Below are 14,374 nucleotides of genomic sequence, written 5' to 3'. Positions count from 1 at the left end.
AGCAGGCGCCACAGAGCAGCAGCAGCGGGCCGGGTGGGCCCCATCCCTGCTCCAGCACACTGCCCAGGTCGCCGACCAAGTGGCCGATCGCCCCACGCCTCCTCCGTCCCCCGTGTCTGAGGTGTGTGCTGAGTGCAGAGAGTGGGCAGCCCCGCCAGGCTCCCTGGCTGCTCACCCAGCCAGAGGCCTGAACATGTGGCTCCCAGAACAGCAGGAGCACAGCTCGGAGATTCCCGAGGGACACCCCTCCTGCACCCAGGTGAATGCTGGGGTTCAGGGTGCCGGCTCCAGGCCATGAAGTGCAGGGTCAGGACTTGACCAGCCATGCAGGCCCGTGTGCCTGAAGTGCCCTCCAGCAGGCTCCCTGAGTCGCCCAGGACCCTCCTTCTGCCCCACCTGGACCCCAGGGTCCCCAAAGCACCCAGGGAGGGGAGAGGGGAGAGGAGGGGAGGGGCAGTGCTGGCACTCCTCAGAGGCTAGGTGCCAGGGTCCGAGCTGGCTGGGCTGGACCCTGGATTGGGGCAGGGGGCTGACCAGGTCTCCTGTGTGGCCACGGCCAGTCTACACTGGCAGGAGCACCCTGCTGACTCATTCTGGTTCGGACTCTTTGTGGACTCATGCATGTGCGGGCATATTTGGGTTTGAGAATATTTTAACACAAAGATGATGCAAACGCCTCCAAAATAAGTTTCACTGTTGATGTTTCTGTTTCCCATTCTTGGAGCCCATGGACAGGGATTGTCATTAAAAACAAAATAAAATCATCCAGTCCTGCCGCCTTTCAGGGAGACCTTCTCATGCGAGCAGCATGATTCTGTTGGAAGCAAAGGCAAAACCCGCCCGTTGTCTCTTTAAATCGGCTCTGCAGCGTGATGGGGGCCGGCGGTGGCTGGGAGGGACCATTCGCACCCTGCCGCAGGGAGCAGGGCCACCGCGCTGCCGCCAGCGCCTCCCCATCCCCATGGTTACAGCTCCTGCTTCCCGGCGGTCCCTGGTCCCTGGCTGCCGCGGCTGAAGCAGGCAGAGAGGCGGCTGGCGTTCCTCGCCAGAGTTCTGGAAGCCGCCTGCTGAGCGTCGCACCAAACGGCTGCCCTCCTAATTCTGACCCCTCCCTGCCGGTACAGCCTGGCCACCGGCTGCAGTCCTGCAATCTGTTGATAACTCCACTTGCAAGCCCCAGCACCCTGTCCTTGCGAATGGACCCCTGCTCCCTGGCTCCAAGAACTCACCACAGTGTGCCGCCGGCAGGCAGCGGAGGACCGAGGCCGCTACGGCTGCTTTTGCCAAAATAGGTGAGAAGCCGGGCAGGTTTCTCTGGGGTCTGAGTGGCAGGCGGACTGGGCGGGGGAGTGGCAGGACACGCCGGGAGGTGCGGTCACAGCGCCCAGGCAGCAGTGCCCACCTGCCCACCGCTGCACAGCAGCAGGGCCAGCCAGCCGGGGGTGGGGCAATGCCTGCTGCTCCGAATGCAGATTCTGAATGACTTTGGGCTGCACTGCCAGCATGTAGCCACAGCCAAAAACAACTGGGGGGATTGCCAGCCCCTGGGTCTGGCCCCATCCGAGTGGTCTGGCTGGCTGCTGGGGGATCAATTTGAGGTGTACTTGGTCCTCTCGATTGAAAATGATGGCCGGTCAGGCTTTGGGCAGCTGGACGTGGCTGAGTGGAGTTTCGTGGCTAGGATGGCAAAGAGTACATTGGTCTTAAATATGGAGACGGCAGTGCCCCCGGAGGGCAGCGTCTAGCTGCCGGCACGTTCTGCACGAGCCCGGGGTACCCTCAGAGCCTCTGCGTGCCCACATGGCCAAGCCAGCAGACACTCCAACAGGCTGGCTGGGTGGACAGAGCCGGGCCCAGGGAGCTCAGTTCTGGGGGCTGAAGCCCAGTGGGTGTGCGAGTGCAGACCCCTGCCCTGACCATGCCCTGTCTTCACAGGTGGGTGCAGCCCCCAGCCCTCACCTGCCCCAACACGGACACCCTAAGGCACCTCGAGTGGGGCTCAACCCCAAGGCCACTGTTTGGGACCTTGACCTTCCAGACAGCCATGGAGGCTGGCGGGGACAAGGGGACATAATCGGCCTGTTGGTGACGCCATCTCCATCCTGTGCTGGGGCTTCAGTAACTCATGCCCGGTGCTCATGGTGAGTGCACGCCCCCGTTCGTGGAGCCCCCCTCCGAGGGAAGCAGTGTCGCGTGGCAGTCAGCGGGCCAGTCCTGCAGTGCCAGGCGGGGGTGGTGGGCGGGCCGGGTGCCGGTCTCCCGGGCTGCATGCCCCGATAGCTCCGCTGCTGGCTGCTCCCCGCAGATCATACTAATTAGTTGCTGTTGAGCCGCAATGTTGAATCATTTAACCAGTGGAGGAGACATGGTCCTGACCCCTCCCCCGGGGCTCAGCCTGGCTGGGGTCCCTCCCACTGTGGTTGGAGGCCAGCCCACCGCAGCCGTGCTGGCCCCCTTCCCACCTGAAAGTTGGCTGAAAGGCTGGGGACGTGGGTGGGCAAACATGGAAGGAAGAGGGTACAGCTGCTGTCAGCAGAAGCGGGGCCACCATGGGGCTCGGCCAAAGCCGGTGTGCTCTGCCGTGGCCACTACGGGCCTGGATTCTGGGAAGGCAGATGGCCGAGTAAATAACGCATTGTGTGTCTGTAAGGGACAGCGGCCACTGCGCGTGCAGAGAATGCCGATGGCTGGGGGACAGTGCGGCCACAGCAGCCGTGGCAGACAGGAGCGATGAATCACATGCAGACCCGAGTGTCTGCTCCGGGGGCTCTGTCTGAGTCACCAGTTCATTTTCTTCTTGTTCGATTTGAAATGCCCACACAAGAGGGGTGTTTTCACAAAATTTAGCCCCATCTCCAGGTCTCGGTGTAGCTCCCGCCTCGGGGGCTGGGTGCACGTGTGCACATGCCTTTCAGACTCTGAGAGGCTAGTATTCAGGGCACAGACCACAGCTCAGGGTGGGCGGCGGCCTGGCCAGGACCCCCAGCTCCACCCACCACTTGTTGCCCCAGAGGCGTCACACCCCGCATGGCCACGGCCTCTAGGACAGCATGTTTCCCAGTTCCTGTCGTTTGCAAGATGGCACCTGTCCTTGCGGATGTGGGTGGGCCCGGCAACGGGTGCCCCTGCTGCCCCCGTGCTGTCATTCAGCTCTTGCCTCACCGTCTCTGACTTGGTGCCCTTCTGTGCAAACTGCGGGGCTCCCCCAGCTCACAGTGCCCCTCCCTCCCACATCCGCCCTTCAGAACCCAGCACCCCAGGGAGTTTCAGGCACCCAGTCCACACTGGCTGGACAGTTTGGAATTTCAACAGTGTGCTGAGTGTTTATTCTTGACAAATAACACCGACATGGAGAGAGTTTGTCTGCGGATGTGAGCACCCAGCCTAATGCATCGCGAGTCTGTGGTGTAGACTCCCAGGCAGGCTTGCCCAGTGGCCCCAGGGAGGCGGGGAGGACCAGAGGTCGCACCCTGGCTGCCTGCCTGGCAGCTGCCCAGGTGGCAGCCACGTCCCTGACACCTGTGGTCGGGTGGGCAGTGTTCCAGCTCCGAGGTGTGAAGCCAGCCTGGTCGGGAGGCACAGCTGTGGAACACCCTGAGGCTGACCCAGAGCCCAGACTACCATCTCCACAAGGATGCTGGTGCCCCTACACCTCCTTTCTGGACATGCGCCCCATCTGCCTTCAGTGCTGGGAGGGGATTGCGATCGCACGCCTGGCCACGTGCTCCCCCAGCAATCCTGTCTACAGGACCAAAGCCGGGCGCCACGCAGCAGCACGTGGATAGTCACTGCAGCTGCAAGTACGTGGCAGCAGGCGTAAACCGGCCGGAACCACCGTGGTGCTGTCAGCATTCACGTTCAAGTGGGTAAAAGGCCGCCTTCATCCTGCTGTCACCTGTGTCCCCACACAGCTCAGAGGGCAGCACAGCTCACGGGGACTGGCACCAGCCTCTGGACTTGAAGAAAAGTGTGCACGCTTTTGCCCTCTCCCTGCTTCCCGTCACGGGTGGGTCTGGGGGTCTGACGGTGGCCCAGTGCCGTCACTGTAGGAAGGCAGCCCACAGCTGGTTCTGCAGCCGCACTTTGGCAAGCCAGGCCTCAGCGAGCACGGCAGGGATGTCCCGTGGCCTCCTTGTGCCCCCCGCCCCCACCCGCCCCACACACTCCCTCCCGGTGTTGAGCTAGGGGGTGGGCACCCTACTCCGGTGGCTGGGCCAAGAGGTGCTACAGCAGCAGGGCTGGGGCCATCACGGGGAGCCAGTTGTGTCCCCCACTTGCTCTGGACTCCGGCGACCTCGGTGTCACTCCATGCCACGTCTTGCAGGGGGAGACAGGGGAAGAGGCCAAGACGCAGTTCACTTGGGACACGCTTTTCCACACACAAGCCCCACGTTCAGAAAAGGGATGGATTCAAGCCCCAAGGGGACCAGGTTAGGTACAAGGCCCAGCCCAGGGAGCCTGGAGGTGCCGGGCTCCCTGCTGCGCAGGGCGGGGGGGGGTCAGGGAAGCCAAGAAGGAGGGAGCCCGCAGGTGGCCGACCTCCCTGAGGCTCCACCAGAGCCCGACCTGGGCCGAACGTGGCTGCCCTCGGCCCCGAGCCCTCGGTCAGCCAGCAGGGAGCCCACCCCAAACGCACCCGCTCTCTGAGCCCTGAGCCCAGGAACACGGCGCCTACACACAGTGGAACTTCAGCGAGTTCCGTCAGCCTGCTGCTTTGCATTCAGCCCCACATTTAAATTTCCAAAGCCTCACAGAGCCTACCGTCCCCTCAGATGGGGCACCTGTCGCCACTCCCTGAACATCAACGGTTCAAACAAGGTACCCCCGTCTGGAGAGAAAGTCCTGTGTGGTTTCTCCAATTCTCTTCATAATTGGACTGGCCCAAAAAGACACCAAGTCAGGGTAAGCTGTGACTCGAGTGGGTGCGTTGCCTACCTTTGCCTCCCCGGGAACTTTCAGGAAAGGTGGACAGATCAGCAAGACGGAATCGCCGTAAGAGGCATGGAGGGACAGGCCCTAATGAGATCGGTTTTGGTTGGTGGAGAACCGGCAGGAAGGACCAGATCAGCCGAGGAAGCCTCGCCGTGCAGAAGGGGATGCCGGCGCACAGGCAGTCTGCACGGCCCGGCCCAGCAGGGCCTCAGCTCCACATCACACCGTCGGCAGAGGGGGACGTTTGATCACATGTGTGACATGTGACTTAATTCACCTTTCCTCCGGTCTTTCTTAACCTCCTGATTCATTTGATATGCAGAACATACCAAAAAGGACACATCCAACTAAAATAACAATAAATGTAAAAGGAAGTTATGCCCCAAGACAATGGGAACTGCAAACAGGCTGGCTCCTGGGGCCAGGCGCGTGGACCAAGCTTCAGGTTCCACAGAGAGACAGGCCAGCCCGCGGGAAGGAGCTCTCCTGGTGGCTGTCCCACAGGCCCAGGAGCGCAGGCTAGGCCCACAGTGGGGCCGCACTGCAGGCTCTGCTGCAGCTTGCACGCCACCCTCAGCGGACTGAGCCAGGGCCCCTGTGTACCCCCTTGCCCCGTGGGTTCTCAGGACCAATTCCTAGCCTCTGTGATGCAAGGTCCACACTCTGTCACTGTCGCTGGTCCAAATGGCACTGCTGGTGCCGTGGCTCCAAGGAGTGTGTCCAGAGGCACGTCCACTCACCATCACCAGCATTTTGTCCAGGGAACGCTTGCAAAGTAGAGTCTCCCAAGAGGAACTTGAACACGTGTACACTTCAAGGTACAAAATGGACCTCTGTTTTGCTTTATCTACTTTGAGGGTTAAATGTCGCCTCTGAAATGTAGAAAGGCACAGTTGATTCTCCAATTTAGAGAAAAGAACCAGGAGACAATGTCGTCAAAGCCCTGCCTCTCACCGCACGCATACTGTTGGTGTGGCCTGCCTCGCTGGCTCAGGGCCCGCCCCCCACCTCTCGCCCCTGTGGGCAGCCCCAGAACCGGTTCCTTGGACCAGAAGGAAGTGCCACTGAAGGCAGGTGACCTCTTGCCCGTGGAGTCACTGGCCAGGACACCGTGCCAGGTGACGCCTCTGCACCTCACCCTGGAGCTTTGAGACGTTTGTGGTTGGCAGGAAAACCCATTCTGATTTCGGATTCGGCCTATCTTGAGGGGCTCTGTGGTGCAAACAGAAGCTGGCACTTGAACAGGGGCTGGGGACAGACAAGGCAACAGGGAGTGGCCTCAGGGCATGGGCATGGTGGAGACGAGCCCCAGGCACCTGTGTTTGCTCTACTATCTCCCACTCCCGCCTGCCATTCCTGCCCCCCAGCCAGGAGTAAGGGGTCTGACCAAGGTCCATAGGGGGAGCAGGGCCTGGGCCCACCACAGTGACCCCCAAGAAATGCCATGAAGGGGCTTCTGACTGTGGGGGACTCTCCCCCAGGCCCTTCAGCTGCAGTGGCGAGCCACTGGGGACCCTGTCCTGATGGAGTCATGAGTGCACTGGGTGGCTGGGTGCTCTCAGACATGGACAGGAAACCAGTCCCTGTGGCCTGCGTGGGCCTATGTGGACGGTGGTGAAGTTCTTCGCCCCCCACCCCCACCTGCTGACATCACAGGAGAGGAAAGCAGTGGACTCTGAAAAGAATCACATGTACAAGGGCCTGGATACCGGCCACGGAGGCCTTCCTGACCCCAGGGTGCTCTTTCCCGGCAACAGAGATGGCTCTTGGAGGGAAGGGCAAGCAGAAGATAATCTGGTGTCAGGTTCTGACCAAGAAAACTCTCTTATCCCTGCTGGCAAGCACTCTGCGCATCCCTAGGAACAGACTTGCCGCTGAGGCTGGGCCTGCCGGCTCACCCTCACAGACAGTATTTCCTGCGTCTTTGGGTGGCTCTGTCTCCCATCACAGAAGCCCATCCTCCACAGACAGAAGCTCCTGCAGGATGAAGGGCCTGGCGGGTGCCCCAGGAGGGGGCAGCGTGAGGTCAGGACAGGCCCAGGGGATCCAGACCCCAGGCCCTCCCTCAGCTGAGAGTGGGGGCCTTCCTGGTGGGCTTGAGGGGCGGGACCCCCAGGCCCTGTCTCCTTGACACCGGAGGCTCTTGGCACATGATTCATGAGAATTTGGGCTGTGTGCGCAGCACAAGCCCTGCTGTGGACCCTTGTCTTCTGGCTGAGAGTCGTCAGCACCCTGCGCCATCAGCACCTGCCTGTGATGACAGTCAGGCCTGAAGGGCAGTGTCCACCTGCAGGATGCGGCATGACAGCTGGTCACATCTGATTCTGGGCCAGGGGGTGATATTTCTGGTGTGGATGGCAGGTCAGGACCATTGTGGTCAGACCGTGAGGCATCGCTGGGTAGCCGAGTCACTCAGTGCCTTTTCCCTGGGAACCAGGTTCCACCTGCTATTGTCACGGCTGTGAGTCCCCCCAGTCACTGCAGAGGGCACTCAAGGTCAGAGGCCATGGCTGGGCACCTGGGTGCCCTTGACTCTTCCCGAAGTCCTTCTGAGCACGTCCGATATCCTGTGGCTGGCCAGGCCCTATCTTAGCCACGCAGACAAGGAACTGCCCGCCAGGAGGGGAGACAGCTTGAGCTCTTGGACACACCAGCTTCCTGCTTCCCCACCTAGAAAAGGCTAGGGCCCTTCACAGGACTACTCTGTCCATTTCCCACAAGACAGCCTGGGTGCCAGCCTTGAGGAGGGGCCACTGCCTCCTGCAGCCTGGACTACCTGGGATACTCGGGAGGAGGCCCCTTGCCTGGGGCAGGTGCGTGGTGAGGCACCCATGGCCTAGGGTAGTGCGGCCAGCCTGGGGCAGAGACCCCGACCACTGTCGTCACAGTCAGGGCAGCTCAGTGGGTCTCACACAGATGCCAGACAAGCCCTTCCAGAATCAGACAGGCAAGCCCCTGGGGCCACAGAAGCACAGCACAGGTCAGAGTGCAGGTCAGCGCATGGGTTGGAGCCAAGACAAGGCCTCCCCTTGGGCCTGGGCGGGGGGTGAGAGGAGCCCCACAGGATCCACCTGCAGGGCCACAGCTCCACAGGGGGCAGCGTGAGAAAGGGCCTTCCTCCAGCCTGGGACGGGAGGCCAGAGGCTGGGGCGCGGGCAGCTGGACTTCTCCTGAGGCCTCCCTCCGGGCGTGTACTCCCAGTGCCTTCTCTTAGAAGGACACAGTCCCATGGGATCCCCTACCTGTGACCTTAGGCCCAGCCATAGAGGCCACACGAGCACAAGGACCCCGCTGTGGCAGGGACACCACGCATGACAGGTGACCGAGTCACAGCACCCGAAGCTCCTTGGGCAGTGCTGGGCGCCAGTCAGAGGGCAGAGGGCAGAGGTGAGAAGGGTTTGAGGCCTCACGCCTCCTGAGCCTGGGAGCCAGCACAGGAGGGCCAGTACCCACAGCCCCCTACTCCAGAGCTTGGGGCATCGTGCCTGGCCAGGCTCACGCAACCCCCTGCGATGGTGCACTTTGCCATGCTTGCACCCACATCTTGGGAAGAAGGCCCAAACAGGGGAGTCCTGGGGCTGCACGGGGGTGTTCCTGCCTCTGTACCCCAGTGTCCAGCACAATGAGCCCCCACCTATGGGGTGGGGTCTCCATTCCACACAGGTCAACCCATGACCTCCCACCCCACCCCACCCTGGGTTTTATCCTCACAGGGAAAGCGTGTTGCCCGCCGACTCTGGCCTTCAGCCAACACCTGACCACAGTGCAGGGTCGGGCCCTCCGCAGGTCAGCAGGCGTCAGCAGGCTCCAGCCGCCCCACACCCTCTCCACGGAGGCAAGTCAACTCCATGTGGACTTGCTGAAATGTGAGGCAAATTCTCCAGGGAGACACTTACATGCAGGCTCTAGGGGAGGAGTGGGATCTGGGGAACTGGGTGTGTGTGGCCGCCTCTGTCCGGCTCCATCCAGATCCCACTCGAGCAGCGTGGGCACCTGTGGGCATCAGCAGCACTAGATTGGAGCGGCTGGAGGTCTCAGTGGCACAGCAGGAATGAGCCCTTTGGGCGCCACCTGCCAGAGCCCACAGAGACGCCAGCAGCTGAGCAGACCTGGGGGGCTGGAGCCAAGCGTGAGCGGGTGCCCACGCAGTGGCTCCACCGGCAGGAGCACGCACCCGAGCAGGCTCTTCCTGGCAGGGCGCCACCTTCTGCTGAGACCCAGCAAACCGCTCGAGTCAGAAAACGCGGAGCAGGGGAAAGGCCAGGCTGTGGAGGGGCTCCTCACTCCAGGCCACGCTGCTCACCGGGCCTGTGGTGCTCTCCCCAGGATCTGAAGACCGTGCTGCCCCTGCCCCAGGCCCCGGGGGAGTTCCTGCACCCCGTGGTGTACGCCTGCACCGCGGTCACGCTGCTCTGCCTCCTCGCCTCCACCGTCACCTACCTCGTGCACCAGAGGTAAGGCCCCCTTTGCCCCAAGGCTTCAGCGCCTTTTCCTTCACAGGCAAACCCTAGTGTGAGACCCCTACCCTCATGTGGCCGGAAGCCCTGGGAAGAACATCGCAGATGGCAGCCAGCTCGAGCTGGCCCGGCACCTGGTGGCCCTGGTGGCAGCCACGGCTGGCCAAGTGCACAAGGACAGCCACGCCCTTCCATTCCGGGCCTCTGTCGGGGTCCTTGCACATCGGCCCACGTTCTTATCAAATCAGATGAAACAGGTTCCACCCACAAGCAAAGCCTGAGTTCAGACGGCCCAAGAGCCCGCGATCAGGAAGCCAGGGGGCAGGCAGAGCCCTCCGCAGCTCTGCACGGTGCTGTCCGTCCCAACAGCGGCCCAGGCGGCCTTCTGCTGAGCAGGGAGTGCTGGGCGACCTGGGTGTGTCTGCACCTCTTGAAGATGCTTTGGGAAGTGTGGGGAGGGGTCCTGGCCACATTAGAGTCCAGCCCTGAATCTTAGTCATGAGCAAAGCCAAGGCCGTGGCCAGAACCACAGTGGCGGCAAGAGGCCTCGGTGTATCCAAGGCCGCGGAGAAGCTGTGGCCACTGTCATACTCTAGGCATGGGCTGGCCACATCAGCCGTGGCCATGGCCGGGCAGGGCCCAGTCACGGCATGGTCACAGTGCAGGCGGCATCCTGGGACAGGCACGGCCACAGGGCCACACTGGAGTCAGCCCCACCAGAGCCCCTTCTTGAGGTGCCAGTGTCTGCCCAGGGCAGAAGCACCGTCTCCCTCCAGGACGGGACAGGTCAGTGTCTTGGGCATCGGTCCTGTCCTGCCCCCCACGACCAAGGTCAGGACCTCTCAAGGGCTTCTCCAATTCCAAATTCTGGGGTGGTTAAAGCCCAAGCATCCAGCTGCCACCAGTCAAGGTGGATTCGGCAGGTCCCCTTTCTGCTGTTAGCCTTCCCGTGTGTTACTCCCAGCCCCAACTGTCCGAGCTCTTCTCTTCAGTGCGGCTCCCACATGCATGGGGCGTGGACAGGGTGTGGATGGGTTGGGAGGGCATGGGCGGGGCCTGGACAGGATGTAGCTGGGCGTGGGTGGGGCCTGGACAGGCTACGTGTGTGGGCGGGAAGCATGGGCATGGCCTGGACAGGGTGTGGCTAAGCATGGGCAGGGCCTGGACAGGGCCTGGGTGGGGCATGGAAGGGTGTGGGCAGGGGGCATGGACAGGGTGCAGGCAGGAGGGGGTGGGAGAATGGGTGTGGCTTGGACAGGGTGTAGCTGGCTGTGGGCGGGGCCTGGACAGGGTACAGGTGTGGGCAGGGAGCGTAGGCTTGGCCTGGACAGGGTGTGGGCTGGGGTCTGGCCAAGGTAGGGGCGTGGGTCGGGAAATGGCATGGCCTGGATAGGTGTAGTGTGGTGGGTCAGGGTGTGGGCGGGGCCTAGACAGGGTATAGGTGGGGCGTGGGCGGGGCATGGGCAGGGCTCTGCATTTGCTCGTGTCCGCACTTGGCCTGAGATGCCTCCATTCCCCGCAGCGCCATCCGGATCAGCCGGAAAGGGCGGCACATGCTCCTGAATTTCTGCTTCCACGCGGCTCTGACCTTCACGGTGTTTGCAGGCGGCATCAACCGCACCAAGTACCCAATCCTGTGCCAGGCGGTAAGTGCCCTCTGCCTCCAGCTTGCTGAACGTGTGCTCACCACCCTCCCACCGAAGGGGAATCTGTGGTAATCGTCCTCTTCGGAAGTGCTGTTCGCGTGTTTGCTAAGGTTTCTCTTCAGAGGAGTAGTTCCGCCTCCAGTGAGCCTGGATCACAGCCCCCCCGCCCCACGACCCGTCTGATTATTTCCTCGGCATTCGATCTAAGTTAATTTACTGTGCGATGGGACGGGCTTGCGGTGACGTGCCAGGGTGATGTCACTGCCCAGCCCGTGGTGCTCACCCCCGGCGTCGGTCTGGCTCTGCTCCCCCAGAGCTGGGGCTACCTGCACCCCCACCCCGGCCAGGTGGGAGGCCACAGATGCTGATGCACTGTTCCTCATCAGGGAAACGCTCTGTGACGACACACGGGGGACCCGGCACAGAGCTCCCTGCCAGGGAAGGGAGAGCAGAAGCCTCCGCGCATTGAGGGCAGGTCCCGGAGGGGTCTTCTTCCCGCCCAGTGGCCCCCTCACCACCACTGACTCTCTAAATGGGAGAAAATAGCAACTGCCCTTGCGCTCCTGACAGAGCTCAAGGGAGGGCATTCCATCCCCTGAGGCCATTCCCGCCCTCCAGACACCCCATTTCCCTCCCCTCCTACTGCCCTGCCTGCCCGTGGGCCCTGCTCAGCCCAGGGGACAGTCACCTCCAGTGTGACCCCTGGGCAGACAGTGACCTCCAGGTAGTATTGGCCTTTGGGTGGACAGTCACCTCCAGGTGGATAATCATCTCTAGGATGGACAGTGACCCCAGGGTGGATAGTCACCTCCAGGTGGAACGTGACCCCACCAGGTAGACAGTCACCTACAGACAGACAGTGACCCCTGGGTGGTCAGTCATCTACAGATGGACAGTGACCCCTGAGTGGACAGTCACTGCTGGGTGGACAATGGCCTCCTGACGTCCAGGTGGCAGTGAGTTCTGGCACCCAGACAGTCCAGGTGCAGCTTCCCCATGGATCACAGCGTCTCTGGTCTGTATTTGGTGGCCGTGCATCTGGCCCAGCCTCATGGAAGCGTCCTTGGCCCGGTGCCCATCGGGAGGGGGGGTTGTCAGATGGCTCCTCTTGCAGCCTCAGGGCTGTGAAGTCAGCGAATGTTTATGATGGCCATGGGAGCTGCTGAGGCCTGCCTACCCACACCTGTGCGCACCAGAGCCACCCCCGGGCCAGTCTGTCCACTGAGATGGCCTGTCCCCTGCACAGGACAGCAGCTGGCAGATGGTGGGGGGAGAGGCTGTTCCCACTGGGGGCCTTGAGGAAGCATCAGCCGTGAGCCCCTGCTGCTCATGCCCTCCCACCTGCAGGCAAGGTGCCGTGGCCTGAGACGGCTCGGCTGCTCCGGAGCCCAGCTGCGGGGCGGCCCCCCCAGGGAGGGAGGGAGGGAGACACCCGCAACTGGGCCATACGTCCCATCTGGAAGCCGATTCTGCCACCTGTTCTTGGACCCCAGCAAAAAAGTCGGCACACCCTGAGCAGAGGTCCGCGGAGGCAGGGGTGCCTGGAGGAGCAGCGGTGCTCGGAAGGGCGGGTTTCCGCGGGTGCGTGCCGAGTGTGGGGTTCCGAGGACGGGGGACGGGGGAGAGGCCCACAGCAGCGGGGGCGTCCGGAGGAGCAGGCCCGCCCAGGTGCCGCAAGCTTCCTTAAGGCTTTTGGTGACAACCAGAGCGAGCGCGCAGGGAAATCCAGTTTGCACCGTAAATGCGGCGCCAAGGAAGGGGCCGTCTGAGTGCAGTGAGGTAGATTCTATCTGTGTGCCCACACTTTGTCATGTGAGTGCCCGACCGATGGGTGAGGGGCCCGTCACCAGCAGCCCCCCAGGCCCAGGCAGTGCCTCAGGGAACCAAAAACCTGGGAGCTGTCCCCTGCACCCATCCCCTGGATGCCAGTAGCTGTGGCATCTGATGCCTGGCAGGTTAGTGGGATGGACACCCAGGAAGCAGGGGTGGGGGTGGGTGCAGGCCTGGAAGGGTCCAGGAGGGCAAGGTCTGTAGGAATCGTGTTCCTGTGAGAAATGATGGACTCTCTTCGGAGGGGACTCTCAGGACCCCCACCAGAGGAAGCCAGTCCCTGAGTTCTGGAAGAGGCCATCTTGATCCCCCAGTTGCCCGTCCACAAGGCAGCAGGGGCACAGTGATTCACCCCTCCATTTGCATACACCTTCTGTCCCACTCGTGCTGTGGGGCTGCTGGGAACACAGCCATACGCCCCTGGGCTGTGTGGACCCGGGGGACAGACAGCAAACAAAGGCTGGAAACAGCCCCAGTGTGTCAGGGAATGAGCCGACAGCAGGGCTGGGGGCCAGGGAGGGAACGAGCTGCACAGACCCTGGCGAGCCCTCAGGACATCCGCCCTGGGGTGTCCGACATTACAGTCGCTCCGGCAGGTGCTGCACAGGCACAAATAGAAGTGTCCGTTACAGTTACTGAGGGTCACAGCCCGCCGGCTCGCTTCAGCTTGGCACTTGCTGGAGGAGACAGCCCCCTGGACACAGGTTGAAAACTGGACTGGGCAACTGGACTGGCCGTGGGCGCCCGGATGTTGGGGCAGCCTCATTCTGGGTGTGTCTGTGGGTCAGCACTTGCGAGGGTGGGCTGAGCGGAACAGACGGCCCTCCCAGTGTGGGTGGGCCGCTTCTGACCCCCGGCAGCCTGAGTGGAGCACAGGCACTACAGGAAAGAATCCTCCCAGCCTGGCTGTCCTCAGGCCGAGACGTCAGTGCCCTGCCTTTGGACTCAGGCTCAGACTGGAACTTAGGCAGTCCTGGGCCTCCAGCTCGCTGACAGCGGATTTGGGGCATCTCGGCCTCCCTCGCTGCATGAGCCAATTCATTATAGGAAACATGGTTTCCTTGGACTGGCAGCCAGGCTGGCCCCCACCCTGACAAGGGACACCACATCCCTGGTATGTGAACACAGACTCCAGCCAGCCTTCCCTCCAAGTGTCGTTCAGCCTTGCAGTGAAATGATTGATGTATGAGAGATGGTCCAACTCTCTGGCTGGTTGTTATGGCAACAAAAAGATGACTGTGAGCCTCATTAAAGTGCTAAGTGACATCACGGACACAGAGGCTGTGCTGGCCTCACGTAATGAATGTGCGTCAGCACTGGCCCTGGGTCCAGAAGCACGAGTCCCCCTTCCTAGCATGGGTCCCGTGACCTCTCCACTGTCCAGCCTGAGGTTGGTGTTTGGAGACAGAGTCTGGCTGTGTATCCCTCCCAATAACCCCAAATGTGCTTAGCCTGGCGCGGCTCAAAACAATAGCTGGAGAAAGCGCAGGCCGGCCCCGCTTGCTGCCC

At 62.2% G+C, this 14,374-nt stretch overlaps 1 protein-coding gene across 1 annotated transcript in view; it reads left to right on the top strand.

Annotated features, from left to right (window-relative positions):
• The first annotated feature begins 922 nt into the window (after positions 1 to 922).
• The window catches only part of ADGRA1 (adhesion G protein-coupled receptor A1), a 32,390-nt gene continuing 18,938 nt past the window's right edge, over positions 923 to 14,374 (top strand). The window contains exons 1-4 of the mRNA XM_017657678.3: positions 923 to 1,292; positions 1,936 to 2,141; positions 9,259 to 9,386; positions 10,912 to 11,035. Coding sequence (XP_017513167.3) covers positions 2,139 to 2,141; positions 9,259 to 9,386; positions 10,912 to 11,035 — 255 coding nt within the window. The 5' untranslated portion in view covers positions 923 to 1,292; positions 1,936 to 2,138. The remainder of the gene's footprint in view (positions 1,293 to 1,935; positions 2,142 to 9,258; positions 9,387 to 10,911; positions 11,036 to 14,374) is intronic.

The sequence above is a fragment of the Manis javanica genome, chromosome 7, assembly GCF_040802235.1.
Source record: "Manis javanica isolate MJ-LG chromosome 7, MJ_LKY, whole genome shotgun sequence".
Classification (NCBI taxonomy): Eukaryota; Metazoa; Chordata; class Mammalia; order Pholidota; family Manidae; genus Manis; species Manis javanica.
The sequence above is the reverse complement of the archived record's forward strand: the minus strand, read 5'-3'. Positions and strand labels throughout refer to the sequence as shown.